This window comes from Triticum aestivum, chromosome 2B, assembly GCF_018294505.1.
Source record: "Triticum aestivum cultivar Chinese Spring chromosome 2B, IWGSC CS RefSeq v2.1, whole genome shotgun sequence".
In the NCBI taxonomy this organism is placed as follows: domain Eukaryota; kingdom Viridiplantae; phylum Streptophyta; class Magnoliopsida; order Poales; family Poaceae; genus Triticum; species Triticum aestivum.
The window spans coordinates 221,832,501-221,852,647 of NC_057798.1; the positions used below are offsets into that span (position 1 = coordinate 221,832,501).

The 20,147-nt window shown below is 44.7% G+C and overlaps 1 protein-coding gene across 1 annotated transcript; it reads right to left on the bottom strand.

Annotated features, from left to right (window-relative positions):
• Positions 1-16,151: 16,151 nt before the first annotated feature.
• On the bottom strand, positions 16,152-19,839 carry LOC123044471 (O-fucosyltransferase 36). Its single transcript, XM_044467209.1, has 3 exons — positions 18,519-19,839; positions 16,713-16,962; positions 16,152-16,621 (listed from the first exon to the last, which is right to left on the bottom strand). The coding sequence occupies exons 1-3, from the start codon at positions 19,775-19,777 to the stop codon at positions 16,445-16,447; spliced, it is 1,686 nt and encodes a 561-aa protein (XP_044323144.1). The 5' UTR covers positions 19,778-19,839; the 3' UTR covers positions 16,152-16,444.
• Positions 19,840-20,147: the final 308 nt, after the last annotated feature.

The window sequence follows — 20,147 nt, forward strand, 5'->3', positions numbered from 1 at the left end:
CTTTCTTCGTAGTATTTATTGCATTTGCCAAGGAGTGACCTCTTCCAATGAAATTGTGCTTAGATGAGGTGCTAAGGGCATTAAATGGCTATCAATCAAGTCCCCAATGCATAGGTGCTTAGTTTTTTGTTGATAAGTTTGCTTCATGTAATTAGCTATAGACTCAAAATTGTCTTTTCACCTAGGTACACACGCTTAACACCGTTTCTTCCTTGGGTCACCAAACTAGTCTCTCCCTTCTTAATTAACTTGCCACATCAGACTTTATGCCTATGTGGCAAGCTTAGCACCTGTAGGAGCAAGTAAGTACAATAGTGGGCTATAAGCCCGCTTTACATGGCATTTTTCATATGTGGAGGAAAGAGGCAGGAAAAAGTGGAGAAGTGGGTTCTCATGCAAGAGCCAGCCTCTACATGGTGGAGCATTGGGAGAGGCACCTGTATGGAGGTGGTCAGGAATCAGGAGACTCACGCTGGTCGTAGCGCCGCAGTTAAAATGATAATGGCAAGTCAAATCATGGGGCCCACCTGTCTAGCAGTAACTCGCTGCCAAATCACACAGCCCTACGTTTGCAATAGCCTACTCCCTCATCTTCTCGCGTCTCTGTCAAACCGACTAGGCGGAACTGCCCCGCCTACCGCACAGGAAAAGCCCCACCTCGACTTTTAAATAGTACATTATACTAATTTTGTATCCATGGATTAAGCCATGGAGCAAAGCCTCAAGAAAATGGTGCTACACATGTATGGAGTATACAACATGCCCGTCGCGTTCGCGTCGCACCCCAGACGGTCGGTCGGTCTGGCACGCTGCTCTCCGAATGGAACGCGTGTCATATTGTGTTTGCACACACATGTGGGACCGCAATTGAGAACCGACCATAAGCACACTCCTCGGCCCTGCAAGTCGGGTGACTTAATAGAAGAGAGAGACGAGCGATAGTACTAGAGAAGTGTTGTACTACGTTGGTGCCTGGACGATCCCTGCAAGACACGGAAGATCAGTTCGTCCATGCATTTGACCAGACTCCAGCAGACACACCTGGATTGGCTATCATCTAGATATCGTGCAGACTGTGTTGTACAGGGCTGTAGTTCTGGTGAGAAATCTAAAAAAGGTTTCTTTTCATCTCGCAAAATAGGTGTCATGTTCTTTGGATCACTGTGAGGGTTAAACAGCGACAACTGAGTTGGGCTAGTCATTGGGGGCACATGCACGAAGACTACTCAGCTGCCATCTAGGTCAAGCCGACTATGTTAATTAGGACATCTATCGACGGACCCCTTTTCTACGAGTTTATCTTTAACTTGAGCTTTGATCCTCGTCTAGTTTGTCCATCGGGATTCATGTCGTCTCCTTTGGGCAATGAGGTTATGATTTCTTCTCATGTGGCATTTTTTCATGTTATATGTTATAATCCGGTGCTTCAGATCAAAATGACCACAACTGCGCCTCCGGGACACGTGCATGAAGACTTAGTACAACACTTCTCTAGTACTATCGCAATGGAGAAGAGGGAGAGGCGAGACAGTGGTTTTGGAATGGAGATGATGGAGAGGAGAGGAGGTGGTTTTGCAATGGAGAAGAGGGAGAGGAGCGTGCGGCACCAATTTAGGATTGGACGAGAGGGTCGGCGCGCCGTGAGTGGATCAAAATCAAAATCAATTTACCCTTCAATTAAGAAAGCGACCCCACATTAACTAGTCTCCCTTTTATTCTGGGTCATAATTGACCATGATTTTCGCAAATAAAATATATGTTATACGTTGCAAAAATAATATAATTTGAAAGTACATTCAGATATGAACCAAATGATACAATTTTTGGTGACATGCATTCACATTTTGCTTGTCAAATACAGTACGTGGTCAAACTTTGACCCAAAATACGCAAAACAAAAAAATACTTCCAAGACCAGCGCCGCTCTTCCACTCTTCTCCTCTTAAACCACCACCGCTCCTCTCCTATTCCAATCTAAATCCAGTGCCGCTCTATCCTCTTCCATTTCAAAACCACCGTCCCTCCTCTCCTGTTCCAATCCAAAACCAGCGTCGCTCCTCTCCCGTTCTAATCCAAAACCAGTGTTGCACCTCTCCTCTTCCATTCAAAAACCACCGCCGGCGAGTGAATGTGCTGTGGAGAAGTAGATCGATGGAGGAGTACAACTGATACATGAGGATCACAGACGTCGACCCTGTGAAACTAGCTAGGATGTTGGAGATACAGTCTTGGTTTGACAACAAGGACCAACTAGCGGCGATGGCGACATCCATGCCCAAATATCTGCAACAGAGCGAAAAGGTGGCGATACTCCCGGAGGGAGTCACACGGGAGTACATAGAGTTGCTCCTCTGGGCCATGGAGCAAATAGATTCACCGAATCCGATCGTGAGGGAGCGATGGTGGGAATATCGACCTCAGATGGAGCATCCACCAGAGATTGAAGGATCGAGCATCTACAGGGTGCCGATTGTGAGGGTGTCGTGCCAAAGGGAGCCGGTGGAGTCTTCGTCGACCGAACCCAACTGCAAGAGGAGAAAAGCAGTTGGCCTGACGATGCTTCCCCGCCATCCTCTCCCTCGCCATTCACATCGTCTCACGGGGCGGCTTTCTGCCGCCGAGGAATGGGAGGGGACTGCCCCCCAGGCCAATAGTCGGGCAGGTTGTGAATTGTCAGGAGGAGCTTAGGGTTGTCAGTATTTGCAGGTTGTGAATTGTATTTTGTGTTGTGTATTTTGAGAGTACTTTCAGATATGAATGTCTTTTGAATTTCAGATTTGCAGTATTGAGCATATGAAGTATTTTATGAATTCTTGAGATCTATTTTTAGCACTTAAAAAAATGTAGTTCCATAGGAGTATAAAAGTGCAGACTATGATTCTTAGAGAAAAAACTGCAAGTTTCAGTTTCAGATTAGAAACTGCAAGCTCAGTTTCAGATAACAAACTGTAACTTTCAGAGGCAGAGCATTTATATTAACACGGTCTTTTCAAACAGGGTTAACATCATGTTGGAAGTTTTATTCATGGTCGAAAATGGAACTACCAGCCAGTTAACATCATGTTGATCAACATTCATGCATAGCACATCTTCATATGATGCACAGTCAAAAAGATATGCTATTTTCAAAATGCCCACACAATGTCGAGTGTGCGAAACACAGAGAAAACGAGGGATGAAGTTTTGGCATGTGTTGGACGTGGTGTGTGTAGATGACAATGGGGACCCACATGTCAATGAAGGCAGAGGCAACAAAAAATGGAGATATTTTCCCTGCACAGGTGGAATCGAACCCGGGCGAAACAGCTGTCGGGTAGTGTCACTTGGCCACTAGGCTAGTTCAGTAGTTTCGTTACTAATAAGGCACTTCCTCAGGTGGTCGGATCCCCTCCTGTGCCTTTGTGTGCTCGCTGCGACGCCGCTGTCTGCCGTTGTGAACATGCTGAACAAACAAGAGGAATCTGGAGAGGATTGTACATGGAGAGGCGGACAGTCGGGACCCACCAGGTCTATGGCCGTACGCAAGAAAGTGCCTCATCGAAAAAATACTTCCTCCTAATGCTATACTGACGTTGGGGCCCACGGGTTTGTCAACATAGTTACATTTTTTTAGGTGCTTCAACGTAGTTACTATAGGAGATAAATTCACAACAAAGCCAGGGAGCTGGCAGGTATCATTTATTATCACTTGGGCAGCAAGTATCATCTAGGTTTTGGGCTGTCCCGTCTAGGCTTTCTTTTTTAACATGTGCAGCCCACGACATGCCGGTTTGTATTTTCTTGAGGGCCGTCATGTATCGACCGGCCTATGTACCTCCCATCCGAGGTTTTTTTTCCTGAAACATCGGCAGCCCAATTTATGTATTTTTTGAAGAGAATGAAGAGGTCTGTTCTATTTTTCTATATAAGAATATGAACGCCTGGTCCAACTTACGTTTCCCTTCTAACTATCTTATATATATTTAAATTATTTTATATGTTATTACATATTATTTTTATTGTCATCATATATTTAACAGATACTTACATATGTAAGAAAACAATATCCCACACCTTATTAACTTATAAAAATAATTTCTTAACAATAAAATCCTGGATTTTTTTGGCACGAAAATCCTAGTGATTGTGTACAAAAGCTTGGTAAGATTTAAGGACGAATGTAATAATAAATCACTTATTATTTAAATATATTTATAACAAAATGCTCAGCGCCTGTTTATTTTTTGATAACATTGTTGGCCAACCCAACATTATAATTAGAATCAGCCCAGCAAAATCGTATATTTCGAGAAAGTGCAAATGGCCTGTAATTTTTTAGGGAAAAAATAAATGGACCGCATGGACGCTACATTATTTGTTCACCCAGCCCAGCTAATGGACTGTAATTCAAAACAAAAAGATCAAATTGACTGTAAATTCTACCCCGCAAAATAAAGACTGTAAATTCTGAAAAAATGGGTTGAATACATGCCACATTTTTGGAGGCTGAAATGTGGGCCAATAGGTCGAAGCCAACGCAAGTCGTTGTCAACTTAGTCAACAAATGATTCTGACATCTTTAGCCGTTGAATTTACATCCAACAGCCGGCATCCATCTTCAATCTCTCGTCTTCTTCCTCCAGCGCCGCCGGGACCACCTCCCGCCTCCTACTGCTAGCAGCTCTGCTTAGAACGCTTCACTGTGAAGCGCTACTCCATCATTGGCCAGGCCATCCCTCCACCCCTCCACACCTCCTGTTCTTCTCCACCGACTACCGAACCACACCGCACCAGAACCAGTTAACCCTTGTACACCTCTCCGTCTGCGACTCTACTCCCGCATCTTCCCATCTCCGGCTCGTTGCTGTCCGGGGCCTCGCCGTCGTCCACCACCTTGGATGCGCTCGACGTGGCGTGGTCAACATGGTCAACAAACGACACCATCAGAAGTAGACTCTACGTGGAGAGGCTGACAGCTTGGTCCACAGCCGCACGCAAGGAAATGCCTCCTTATTACGCGCAAAATAATGATTCCTCCACCTGACAGCTGGGACCCACCAGAAGGGCCTCTGTATTTCACGAAAAAAAATGTTCCCCCGCTGACAGGTCGGACCCACTAGCTATATCTTCACACGCAAGGAAGTGCCTCCTTATAACGCACAAAAAAATGAATACCCCCTGCTAGCTGGGACCCATCATAGTGGGAGGCTGACTTGTGGGCCAACTAAGTTGACGGGGACGGAGGGCTTTGTCAACTTAGTCAATATGAATGATTCTAGCTCTAGTGACCGTATGATGTCCATCCAACGGCCGTAGTGCTTCTTCAACCTCTGGTCTCTTTGCTCCAGTCGCCCAAAGCAGCGCGGTCGTGCCGCGTGCTCCTGCCTCCCGTGGCCGGCTGTGATGTCGCGGAGGCCTCACCGCCCCCTACTACTCCCACCGCTGGCCAGGCCATCCCTCTACCCACCCACACCCCATGTTATTCTACGGTGACGGCAGCCTCACACCGCACCCGAACTAGTGAACCCTCATACTCCTCTACGCGTGGGCATCCACTGTCGCATCTTCCCCGGCTCCATGTCGTCCCTTTCCTAGGCCTAGCCGTCGTCCATCGCCCGGGTGCTCTCGGCGCGGTGTGGTCAACATGGTCAAGGAACGACTTCCATCGGAGGAGTACTGTACGTTGATAGGCTGACAGTTAGGTCCAGGGCAGCCGCAAGGAATTGGCTCCTTATTACGCGCAAAATAATTATTCCACCACCTAACAGTAGGGACCCACCGGATGGGCCACTGTATTTTGCAAAAAAAAACATTTTCCCCCTGACTGCTGGGACCCACCAGCTACATCTTCGCACGCAAGAAAGTGCGTCCCGGCAAAAAAATAAACGATTTGCCCCCTTGACTGCTGGGACCCACCAGCTACATCTTCGCACGCAAAGAAGTGCCTGGCAGTCGGGACCCACCTGGTCGAAGCGTATGTAGCGTTGTCATTCTGGTCGTGAACGTGTACGTACATACTGGTCGATGTAGAGGCGCGCACATGTCGTAGTAGAGGCGCGCACGTAGCATGTATACATATGTACAGCGGCCAGGGTGCAAGAAAGTAAATACGTCCACATACGTACATACGGGCGAGGTCTCGAACGCCTACTCGCACATACGTACGGCCAGGGCTCGTGTACATGGCTGGGTCAGAACGGAGAAACTGTGTCGTCATCGTGTTCATGGGGAGGAAACTAAATGCATCGTGTTCATCGGGAGGCAACGGAACGCGTGGGAGCCAACCGGCTTGGACGAAACAACCGATGGAAACGAGGCCTGGCGTACCGCAGAACGGAGGAAACGGCCTTGTGTTTGACCGACCATGTTCGAAACGGGATCCTGTTCATCGGGAGGGGTCTGGCGTACTGCAAAATGGAGGAAACAGACGTGTGTTGGACCTCCTACGGTCGAAACAGGGTCTTGTTGATCGGGAGGGGTGTGGCGTACCGCAAAACGGAGGAAACGGACTTGTGTTGGAGTGCTACGGTCAAAACGGGGGTCCTGTTCATCGGGAGGGGTGTGGCGTACCGCAAAATGGGACTCCACGGGATACTGTTCATCTCCACCATCGACCTCCTCCAGCCTCCACGGGCTACTGTTCATCCACCATTGACCTCCTCCAGCCTCCACTTGCGACTGTTCATCCACAGGTTCCTGTTCATCCAGCCTCCACCGTGCGCTACTCCACCGGATACTGTTCAACCAGCCCTCTCCATGGGCTCCTATTCAACCACCCCTCCACGGGCTACTATTCATCCAACACTCCACCGTCTACTGTTCAACCAGCCCTCCACGGGGTCGTCCTATTCATCCAGCCCTCCACGGGGTCCTGTTCATCCAGCCCCAACCGGCTCGATCGGTTGGGGTCATGTTCATCCAGAGGCAACACCACGGGGTCCTGTTCATCCACCCCCCACCGGGAACTGTTCATCCAAACTCCCCCAGCAATGCTCACTGTTCATCCAAACCCCCCAGCAACACTCACTGTTCATCCAGAGGCAGCATCGGTCGACTTTAATTAGCAGCAGTAGTGAAGGAATCGCTTGATCGCTCAGGTTCAGTAACGCGTAGCCTGCAGTGCAATCGCTCGGGTTTAGTTAGGCGACGCCTCGCTCGGGTTCAATTAGAGCCCAACACCTTGCACCCACGTGCATACGGTATGAGAGAAACGCGCATCGCTCGGCCCTCGACCACCCACCGTAACCGGGAACTCCCCGAAATTTTCCTCGCCCTCGCTTCTACCACTGTTTTTTCCATCATGGACGGCCCAAAGGATGTCATGCAGCTGCGTCTCCGGCCCGCCCAGGACGAAAAGCCCATTTTCTATCATGATTTTTTATCATAGAAGTAGGAGGCCACCACATCTATGATGATACTGGGTTTTGTCACAATTATCGTCATAGAAGTGTCATAAGTATGGCAAAAAAATCGTTCGGCCCAAAATGTCACGGATGTGTCTTTTTTGTAGTGTTGCCAATCCGAATTGGACAAGGGGTGGGGGCGCGGCCCCCCTTTCCTTCTCCCTCTCCACCTCTTTCCCCTTTCCCCCCTCCGTAAGAAGGAAAAAGAGGGGGTCGAATCCTACTAGGAGTGGAGTCCTAGTAGGACTCCCCCCTCCATGGCGCGCCCCTGGTGGCCGTCCTCCTCCCCCTCCTCCTTTATATATGGGGGCGGGGGCACCCCAAAGGCACAACAATTGTCTTAGCCATGTGCGGTGCCCCCTCCACCATTTACTCCTCCGATAGTATCATCGTAGTGCTTAGGCGAAGCCCTGCGTGGATCACATCACCAACACCGTCATCACGCCGTCGTGCTAACGGAACACATCGACTCTATAGACACTCTGCTGGATCAAGAGTTCGAGGGACGTCATCAAGCTGAATGTGTGCAAAACTCGGACGTGTCGTACGTTCGATACTTGATCGGTTGATTCGAGAAGACGTTCAACTACATCAACCGCATTAAGTTAATGCTTCCGCTTTCGGTCTACAAGGGTACGTGGACACACTCTCCCCCTCTCGTTGCTATGCATCTCCTAGATAGATCTATAGTGAGCGTAGGAATTTTTTTGAAATTGCATGCTACGTTTCCTAACAGAGGTGCATCACAAGGCGATGCATTAAGGACATAAGCCTTCTGTGCAGCACTGACGATAATCCTCAAATTACGGACTGAGTCTGCATAGTTGCTTCCATCATGTTTCAACTTTTATTTCTCTAGGAACGCATTAAAATTCAGGTGACAGCGCAAGCCATTAATCTACAACATTAATTTGCAAAGACATTAAGACTATGTTCATGATAATTGTTTCACTTAATCAAATTACTATTGAACTCCCACTTAAATCAACATCCCTTAACTTGTCTAAGTGTTACATGATCCATATCAACTAACCCATGTCTGATCATCACATGAGATGGGGTAGTCATCAATGGTGAACATCTCCATGTTGATCATATCTACTATATGACTCATGTTCGACCTTTCGGCCTCCATGTTCCGAGACCATGTCTGTACATGCTAGGCTCGTCAAGTTTAACCCAAGTATTCCGCATATGTAAAAACTAGCTTACACCCGTTGTATGTGAACGTAGAGTCCATCATACCCGGTCATCACGAGGTATCTCGAAATGATGAACTGTCGCAATGGTGCATACTTAGGGAGAACACTTTTATCTTGAAATTAAGTGAAGGGATCATCTTATAATGCTACCATCATCCTAAGCAAAATAAGATGCATAAAAGATAAACATCGCATGCAATCAAAATATATGACCTGATATGACCATTATCATCTTCTGCTTTTGATCTCCATCTCCAAAGCACCGCCATGATCTCCATCGTTGTTGGCATGACACTATGATCTCCATCAGCATGATCTCCATCATCGTGTCGTCACGTGGTTGTCTCGACAGCTATTGCCTCTACAACTAGTGCTAACACATAGAGATAAAGTACATCAATTACATGGCATTTAATGATTGACACATAGGTCATACAATTAATTAAAGACAATCCTATGGCTCCTGCCGGTTGCCGTACTCATCGACATGCAAGTCATGAACCTATTACAAAACATGATCATCTCATACATCAACATATATTACATCATGTTTTGTCCATACCACATCACAACATGCCCTGCAAAACAAGTTAGACGTCCTCTACTTTGTTGTTGCAATTTTTACGTGGCTGCTAGGGCATACTATAAGAATCGTTCTTATCTACGCAAAACTATACCAGTGATATACAAGTTGTATTTTAACCTTCTAAAAGGACTGCCTTTGTCAAATAAGATTCAACTAAAGTGGGAGAGACAGACACTCGCAAAGCCACTTTTATGCAATACAAGTTGCATGTCAAACAGTGGAACCGGTCTCATGTGCGAGGACATTTAAGGTTGGTCCGAGCTGCTTCATCCCACAATACCGCCGAATCCAAATAAGACAAGGGAAGTAAGAAATCTGAGCATCAACGCCCACAACAACTTTGTGTTCTGCTCGTGCAAATACATCTACGCATAGACCTAACTCTGATACCACTGATGGGTAACGAAGCATAAAAATTTTCTACAAACACCCAAGATCTAATCGAGGAGATGTATAGCAACAAGAGGGGGTGGTGTCTGCATAACCTTGTACACCTAAAGTGTTAATGATCTAGAGATCATGGTTAGCGTAGTCGTACTCGTGTTGCGATCCAATCCGATCTAAGTACCACACATGCAACACCTCCGAGTTTAGCACACGTACGGCTCGGCGGCGTCCTCTCAATGCAGAAAGTGAGGGAGAGGAGGTAGATGAGATCTGAACCAACACGTGGTGGCAGCGGAACTCTGGCAAGTCTTCGCCAAATGCGTACCGGTGAAACGTGGGAGGAGTTGGGAGAGGTAATGGGCAAGGGTCGAAAGGGGTGCTGCCCCCAACGCTTCCCCACCTTTATATAGGCATGGAGGGGGCTGATGACTTGCCCTCCAAGTCCGTAGGGTCGTTGGTCAAAGGGGGGAAGGAAATCCCACATTTCCTTCCCCAAAGATCGCTATCCCTTTTTTTAGGGATCTTCATCTTATCCCTTCGAGATATGATACTATTCCTTTTAAGGGAGGATCTTGGTGCACCTAGACCAAGGTTGTGGGGACTTTCCCCACTACCCACATTCATGTGGGTCCCCCAAAGCAGGTGGGCCCCACTCCGGAGCCTTCTAGAACCTTCCTGGTACAATACCGAAAAACTCGAACTTTTTCTGAAACCCCGATAACAACTTTCCATATATGAATCCGGGACTCCGGACAACCTTCATACTTTCCACTATTAATATCTCAACACTACCCTAGCGCTATCGAACGTTAAGCGTGCGACCCTACGGGTTTGAGAATCATGCAGACATGACTGAGACTTCTCTCCGGTCAATAACCAAAGCGGGACCTGGATGCCCATATTGATTCCTACATATTCAACGAAGATCTTTATCGGTTAAACCACGATGTCAAGGATTGAATCAATCCCGTATGCAATTCCCTTTGTTCAGTGATATGTTACTTGCCAAGATTCGATCGCCAGTATCTCCATAACTAGTTAAATCTCGTTACCGACAAGTCTCTTTACTCGTTCTGTAATGCAAGATCCCGTGACTAAACTCATTAGGCACATGAAGCTTCTTATAATGTTGTATTACCGAGAGGGCCTGGAGATATCTCTCCGTCACACGGAGTGACAAATCCCAGTCTCGATCCATATAACCGAACAGACACCTTCGAAGATATGTGTAGAGCACCTTTATGATCACCCAGTTATGAAGTGATGTTTGATAGCACATAAGGCATTCCTCTGGTATCCAGGAGTAGCATGATCTCGTGGTCGAAGGAACATATACTTGACATGAAGAAAGCTATAGCAAATAACTAAATGATCTGATGCAAAGCTTATGGTTGGGTCTATCCATCACATCATTCTCCTAATGATGTGATCCCGTTATCAAATGACAACTCATGTCCATGGTCAGGAAACCTTAACCATCTTTGATCAACGAGCTAGTCTAGTAGAGGCTTACTAGGGACACAGCGTTGTCTATGTATTCACACATGTATTTAAGTTTCCGGTCAATACAATTCTAGCTTGAATAATAAACATTTATCATGAATGGGAAATATGATAATAACCATTTTATTGCCTCTAGGGCATATTTTCAACAATCATGTGATGTTCCCTTTTCTTCGCAATACTTTACAAAACCAAGTGTGCATCGGTATCCTCTTGAGTCATCACCATGCTCACTATACCATTGCCCCCATTACCGGTTTTGTTCTTCTTTCTCGTTGACGTGTTACGGCATCCCCATGACGTAGTCACCAATGTCTGGCTAGACGATGATGGATGCCTTCACACCAAGAGGGCCTGAAGAATATCTCTCCATCATTGGAGGAGCAAATCCCACTTTCGAGCTGTCCGGTCACTTGTCAAACTTTTCCGGTGAGCCTAAAAATTGTCGTTATGATCACCATCTTACAATGACGTTTGAGCAACCCCAAAGCCCATCGTCCGGTAGGAAGTGATCGACATACTCTCATGGTCTGAGGAACTAAACACATGCTAATACTCTGTATTATAACAAATGATTTCAGACTGATCACATAGTATAACAGACAAGTATTGGGTCGATTCAATATGATCATTCTTCTAACGTTATACCCTCAATGTTGTTTTAGGACTATCGTTACACTTAACGATATCCTAAGATCCAGAAAATGTGATCACCAACAACACTCGAGCCGGTCTTAGAGGCGAGACGGGGAACCTATTGTTTACCGTTTATTATTTCACACGTGCATATGAGTTTTCCACTGAATCGCATATTCCAGAATCATAGCAGTTATAACATGAAATATAAATTCTTAATTATGAATAACAGAAATATAATAATGCAATATTATTGCCTCTATGGCATATTTCCAACAGGTGCGTCAGCAAGGGAGGTCCAGTTGTAGTTGTTGCTCTTGGCGGCGACCGGTGCTGGTCGAGACACGGCTTTGTTGTTCTACTTAGGGCAGGTCCCTTTTGTTGCGTTGTAATGTGTGTGGTGGATAATCTTTTGATTGGCCCAGGTGTGTCCTACACTTGCAGTTTGCAGCGAGAGATAGTCTCTTCTAATTGTCTTCCGCCTTCTATAAAAATATGGTACACCGTGGTGTACTCTTGAAAAAATAAGTACTACTTGCAAAGATCAGTCCCACCTCCTCAGGTTATGACAAGTGACGCGCTGCATGTGCGCCACTTGTAGCAACCTGAAAGTTTTCCCATTTTTCATAGATCTGTTTATTCAAAATGTTTTATCTCCTAAACATTGCGTCCAAATCTCGAACTGTTTTCAACGTTGGATTCCTCGCGTCGAGATCTTCAAAACTAGATCCAATGTTGATAGATTTTGATGAACTTTTTTACGAAAAAACCAAACCAGGAGCACGTTTTTTTCCTTTCTAAAAGAGGCATGGTCGTGCCTGTCGCGGAAGAAAAAAAACAGAAAATATGTTTTTCCATTTCCGAGAGGCATGGTTGTTCCTCTCACGGAAGGAAAAAACAGAAACGCATTTTTTTTTGTTTCTGAGATGCACGGCCGTGCCTCTCGCGGAAGCAAAACCGTGTCTCTCACGGAAAAAAACAGAAAACATGTTTTCCCCAATTCCGACCGCGAAAGCAAAACCGTGCCTCTCGCGGAAGCAAAATCATGTCTTTCGCATAAGCAAAAAAACGTGTTTTTTTCGAGGAAAATTTTGATTTTTTTGGGTCCAAAAGCTAAGGAAGACTGGTGGAAAACCGAAAAGTAAAAAAAAAGAAACCTGTTGAAAAAGCTGAAAATGCATGCGAAAAAAAACAAAATCCGAAGGAAGCACCAGAACGCGACACGTGGCGGCGACAGCCCACCCGCAAGTGATAGTTGCGAGGCTCTTGAAAGAGCGCTCGTCAACTAGTTGCTCTCCGCGAATCAAGGGTGCCCCTATGTCTCGCTGTAAGCGAGAAGAGGGCAGCCTCTCGCGTTGGGGAGCTCTACATGGACCGCGGCCCAGGCACACAGGAAGCTCCAGCCTCTTTTTTTTTTTTTTGCTTTCTATTCTCCGTTTCCTGTTTTCTTTTTTTCTTTTTTTTATTTACTTTTGTTGAACAAGTATTTGAAAAATGTTGAATAAACGTTCAGACAATGGAAAAATGAAAAAACACAGAAGAAAAAAAAGAAACGAAAGCAAAAAAATGAAAGAAAAATGGAGAAGAGAAAAAGGAAAACGAAAAAGGAAAAAAAAGGAGAAAATCGGCACATCTTACTTCAAGTGGGTCGTGCCCTTCCTATTATCACGAACGGGCGCCGCCCGAACAGTATTATACTACTTAATACAAAACCGGTACGTCTTGCCTCAATTTGACTTTTTCGTGAATTCATACAAAACTGAATTTGAAAAACTGTTCACAGATTCGAAATATTGTTCGAGGTTTTTTTGGAAAATTTATCAAATGTTGGTAGATTAAAAAATGTTCACAATAAAAATCAATTCGTGAATTTGAAAAAAATGTTCTTGATTCAAAATAATTTCGAAAATTTGAAAAACGATCACGAATTCTAAAAATGTTTGAACATTATTATTTTTTGCTAATTTAAAAAATGATCGTTAATTTGAAAAATGTTTCTGGCTTATAAATGGTAGCAAAACTAAAATAGCATTCTTGATGCGAAATTGTTCTCGAATTTGCGAAAATTTTCACCAATTCAGAAAATATTTGTGAATTGTAAAAAATGTTGTGAATTCATTAAAATTAGAAATGATCATGTTTTAGGAAAAATATTGATAAATTTAAACGGATGAGGCCCATGAGTACTTCAGCTCAAAATGGGGCGGCCCATGTTCATATGGTGGTGTGCGATCGCAATTTATATTTATTGCTATAAGCAATATTATATCATTTGCGGGTTAGAAGGGGCGAATCCTATTTGTCACATGCTGCATCAAATAGATGAACTTTCGTACAGAGGAGTGAAGGGAACGCTCGCTGTGGACGGGCCATTTAGCGAGCGTACAGAGTATAAGGATTTTGTGAAACTTTTCTTGTGGGGTGTTTGCCGGCTTTGGGAACCTTTCAAAAGGTCTCTACCATTATTTTGTTTTTTTTATTTTACTAGGACTTCTCTTTTTCGCTTTTTCCAAAATGTTCAACATTTCCATTACAAAATGTTTGAACATTTAAAAACGATTTTTGTAAATTGATTGCGTTTTTAGAAAAATGTTCACGTTTTTGAAAAAATATTCATATGTTTTAAAATTGTTCACAAATTTTATGTAAACAAAACTTCAAAAATCTTCAGTTTTTCCAAAAGATGCTCACATTTTCGAATAACATTATCTAATTTTTGAAAAATGTTAACTTATCAAAAGCAATTGTTTTCAAATGAATATAACAGCGGCCTAAAATAAACGCTAGGTTAAAATTGGACCTTGCGGTATCTTGCAAACGCGCCGGCCCAATCGGGGACGCCCCTGTGCTAAACAGAGCTATCTTGCGATGAAGAGAGCAAACATGATCCTATAATAACGCGGTTTGCATCAAATTGTTCACCGAAATCAGTTGTTAGGGTACCCTTTTGCAAAGGTCACTCCCACCCTCTCTGGTAGTGACAACTGGTGTACATGTGCACCACTTGTCGCAAACTGATAGTTTAGCGCTTTTCTCTTAGATTCGTTTTTTCAAAATATTTTATCTTTTAAACCGTGCGTTCAAATCACAAACCGTTTTCATCGTCGGATTTTTCGCGTTGAGAACTTCGAAATTAGATCCCATGTTAATAGATTTCTATGACTATTGTGAAAAGATAAAGCTAAATAAGAAACCAACCACCAAAAAAAAGGAACCCGAAAGTACAGTTGTGCTTTTTTCCTTTTCGAGAAGCACACACGAAAGCACAGACTATGCTTTTCCATTTTCGTTCTCATGTAAGCACACTCTGTGCTTTTTTCCTTTTCGAGTGCTTTCTCATGGAAGCACATTTTTGCACCAAAACCTACGAAACCAAGAAAAAGTCGAAAGAACAAAAAAAAAACTTGCACAAAAAAAATCCCACAAACACGCCCAGAGCGCGACATGTAGCGACTGCTAAGTGCATCACTTGCACGCTCCGCTCCCAAGCACAAGAAAGTGACCCCTGCGGGACCCTAATTAGTTGCTCCCATTGTTCACCTCCTGCAATGGTGGCGCTTGGGCGGGTCGGCCCATTATCCCTAGCAATTTGGGCAAGCGTTGTGTGTCTTTTCCTTTGTGTTTTACTATTTCTCTATCATTTGTGTTTTTGCAGAAAAGCAAGAGATACTTATTTATTTATATAATAGTGGAAAAAATTGAGAGCATTGTTTTAAAATCATGAATATTTCAAAAACGTTTTGTGAATATTCCTTTTTAAACATGAAAATTAGTTTTAAAATTTGAATATATTTAAACGGAAATATTTTATCAAATATTTTCTATTTTTACTATCTTCTATTTTTTTAGTGAAAAGGGATCACTTGTTTTAAGCTGTGAACATTTTTATGGGAATTGTTTTAAATGACAAAAATTCTCAAAAAACTATGAACAATTTTTGAAAAGGGTAAAAACCTGAAAATGAAAAAAATGAAGAAAAGAACTGGAAAAGAAAATTGGTAATAAAACTACAGAAAAACAAAAAACTGGACCAGAACCTTCTAGAGGGTTCCTAAAACGAGGAAACGGATCCAGTAGCAGCTTATTGAAATTTATTAGGCCAGCCCATTCCTCTTGTGAGATTGTCTGACGCTTCTTCTTAGAAGGACAAAAAAGAAAAACTGACACGCGGTTCCTGCTGTTTGCACGGACACAAAGGGTGTGAAGCCGTAGCTCGAGGCAGCGGCGGCGCTAGGAATCGGCAGCGACCCAGGCCGACCCAGGCAGCCTTCGTTAACTGTAGCTACAGTAGCTACAGTAACACTACAGTCAACGAAGCAACCTGCGCTCACGCCCCAGGCAGCCGCCCGGGCTGCCTGGGGCCTGTCTCCGCCGCTGGCTCGAGGCAAACCCATGCGAACTTGGTCACCTCATATTGCACGCTGTGATGCTAGTATGTATTTCATGGAAACAGAGTGCAGAAGGTAAACTAAAATTCAATCCATGTAGTAGTACAGGGAATGGGCATTTCACTTGCCACACATGGTTAATAAAACACTGCACAACCCAAAGGCTCCCATTGTATTCTCTAACCGTGTAAGAATAACGAACGCCGCCCAGACAAATCGGTGGACGACGCTGATACAGAAGACATCACCAACTCTTTTACACTTAGTTGTACACGCCAATTTACAGGATATATGTATATCACCAGCACGTCAAGGGAAAAAGAATGCCGCTATGAATCTCTACCATGTGGTACTAATTTCTCACTCTAGCTCCGCTATGTAGTTGGGTAGCTCACCCTGGCAGAGGTACTCGTCGCAGTAGGACATCGACCCCCAGCCCCTCCTAAGCCGGAAGATATCCTCTGTGAAGGTGGAGCCTGATGACCCTATGAAAACGTTCGACAAAGCGCAGATTGTCTTGTCGAGCATGGCCTCGACCTGCATAAGCAATCGACACGGTTTGCTAACTGAACCATTGTCTCAATACAAGAACCAAGACAAAAGAAAGTGGATGGGAATTGATATATACCTGATCATCTCCACCCATGTGTTTTCTGTACAACAAGGCATCCCATTTCTCCGAACCTTCATGCTCTGGTCTTCTCACAAGAGGTACTTGCCGGTCATTGAAAACAACCAACGACTGCAGAAGATTCGTCTCACTCCCAGCAGCATCAGTCGACAGATATATTACTGGGGCATTAGCTTTCTCAATGATCCGCAAGATGCATCCTGCTGCCTGAGGGATGGGAAAGAAACAGCTCTCTTTCTTCACATTACTGCACAAAGACAAAAAAAATATATCAACTAATGCCACACAGGAAAAGATAATTGCAAATTACAATGATATTTGTGTGTGATGAACCAAAAGTCTCGGCAGATTTTCCATGCAATGAGCTGTTTTCTCATCAATTCCAAAGAACCTCAAACATATGGTGCATACAGGTGCCATAACTACAATGACAAAATGCAAGGAGTAATTCACACAAGTATGTGCTAGATTTCGTGTCAATCCAAGCTCTAATAAAGTGTCAGCTTTATATATATGATTTCTTTGTGGTCATAGAGTAGGTACTAATTTCTTACAGCTTGTAACCTTCAAGCACAGGAGCACCACTTCTATAGCACAAACTCAAAGAACCTAATGATGTGTTAGCATAAACTGAAAGCAGATAACAACTGTCTCGTCACAATCAAACATCATGTTTCTTTGGCATATATATCCGTGGATATATCCAAGATGGAAAAGCAAAAAATAGAGTTCACCTAAATATATTTCTCTGAAATGTTGTGACATGGTGAAACAATGAGCCAAAGATAACGGACTAGTTCGGTTAACAAGTGAGGTCACGGAACTCAAATGGTCAGCCAAATTGATAGAAACAATTTATTATACTATCAGGAACTGTTGACAAGGAAACTCATAATGCATTGCTCATCTCTGTAGGATTTTTTTTGGACACAGCTGTACTAAAATATCGAATAGTAAATTACAATTAAGTTTATGTTTTAACAAAAATAATTTTGTTTAACTGCTACAGAAAATATACCCCAACCTGCGAGGTGCTGACTAGTGGTAAGTATTGAGCACTTAGCAGAAGTGTATTATTGATGTATCAGGATGATAATGGGTTTGACATATGCTAACCAAATATGACCCACAATGTGAGGAACCAAGACCAAGAGCAGCAACCTCAAAGTTGGTCATGAAGTTATCAAGTTAAACCATTTAGCTGAGCCTGACGAGTTAATTAAAACAAAAGGCAGAGCGCTCGTGAACTTTGGTGCACCCTCAGTAAGGTATCAGGAACTAAAGTAAAAATAACTCTTCAGAAATAACTTTGACCAGTAGAAGAGAAACTATATGCTATCTACATGAAGCTTACTCTATCATAAGGAAGATATAGTTAATTTATAGTATTAGCAGACACTTCATTAAAAGCCCCATCAAGACTGTCTATAGTAAATTTGCTCAGCTGTGTAGTAGTAAGACTTTGACTTATACAAATTTAACTGCCTAGATCTAAATGGAGAGCCATTCTTTATCAAAATAAGTGGCTGGTATTGTGGACAAATTATCTAAGCAGACAAGTTTCATTTTCCAAAATTGCAATGTCCAAAGCAACATCAACCAAGCAATGACTAAAAGAGGATAATGTATGAGCAACCCGAACGGTCTAATTATAACAGAGATAAGCCAACTACTACTATAGCCTAGAAATAAAATGCAGCCCTGTCAGCACGTTGGATCACAAGTTCCACAAACAACCTTAATACATGCATGTTGCTAAATATTGAGGTGACTGATTACTAATTAACTGATATGATATCTTACCAGAACTTAAGAAAGCCATGTCGGCGGAAATGCAAAGCAATGTAGTTTCCACCCAAGAAAGTCTGCACAAACCGCTGTGCGGTAAGCATTATGAGCCTGCTTGGTTGGATCAAAGTCTTGCATTTGTGAGCCAATGGACCACCAGGCTGCATAATCCACTCTTCCTCGGCATCAGCATAGAACAACTCACCGACTGCAAGCACCTCAGAGTCTGTCGTGAACTTTGCAGTGATATCTGCTACATATCTCTTCTTTGGCTCTTTCAGTTTTGCATCCTCTGGCCAAGCAGCCTCAATCTTCCCCATTGAAATCCCCACTGCCTTCAACTTCTTAATATGCTCCTCATCCATGTAACACGGGGGCGATGCCACGTAACATATAAATTGATCGATGCTCACTTTCTTCCTTTTATCCACAAATTCCTCATAAGTAATCACAACCTTCCTTCCAATACAATCATTAATGTGGTTGATATCAAGCACCTTGTCGTACTGATAATCTACCTTCTGGCTGGGAACCACCAAGATCCGGCCCAGAAGTGCCGCGAAGAACATGTGCTTCTCCAAGCAAATCAAGTGGTTCGACATTTGCCCAGAAAGACAGATGGCGAACAGGTACCGATTCTTCTTGGGGTTCCACTCTATCGTCCGCCGGTTGTACGGCAGTTCCCTCCTCCTGCACCCGGGACCTGGCAGATCAAGATCCAAAGCATCCTCCGTAGCATTGCCGACCCCAGAGTGGTGCGTTGAGAGGAGGGCCTCCTGGATCTCGCGGTTGATCTTGATCTGGCTGAGGAGCGCAGCCTGGAGATCAGACAGCGAGACAGGGGCGGCGGTAGAGCTGTTGGTGGGCTCAGGGGCGGCAGTGCGGTTGAAGAGGCTAAGGAGGCCGGAGCGCTGGGAGCGGAGGAGGTAGAGGGCGTGGAGCTCGGCCTCGCGCATGCGGGAGGAGGCAAGTTCGGCGGCGGGCGAGGCGGAGGGTAGCCGGATGGAGGCGGGGAGAGACGAGGCGCCGCCGAGGGAGAAGAAGAGGACGATGAAGAGGACGGGGAGGGAGACGCAGATGAGGAGATATCGGCGGGACCAGAGGACGCGGCCGAGGGATGTGGCCGAGGAGGGAAGCGCGGGGCGGAAACCGGAGATGGAGATGCCGAAGGAGGCCCGGGAGCGGGAGGAGGGGGAAGGGGGCTTTGTGTGGTTCTGGGGGACGAGGGTCTCGAGGTCGTCGTCCTCGTCGGAGACGGAGGGTTCGCGGTCCATGGCGGCGGAGGATAGGGAAGTGTCGGTGTGGGGTGGGAGTGGCGGGGCGGGAGGGTGGAGTGATGTTGGGGGGAAGAAGGGTGGGAAAGATGGAGGGTAGATGACGGTGACCGTCGAACGGTGGGGATGACTGTCGTCTACCTTCGCGTACTAAGCAAGCTGATGATAGATGGATAGAACAAGTCCAACCGACTCTTCTTATAACCCAAAAAATGCCAATGATTATTACAGAGTAAAAAACATAAGGTCGTATCCCTCTTCTTTTTTTGACATCTAAAGTCATCCTTCTCTCCTTCGAAAGTCGGGAGATCTCAAATTCATCAAAAAAGAAGAGAGTTGCCTGGTAATTAGCGAAAAACCGAGCGAAAAC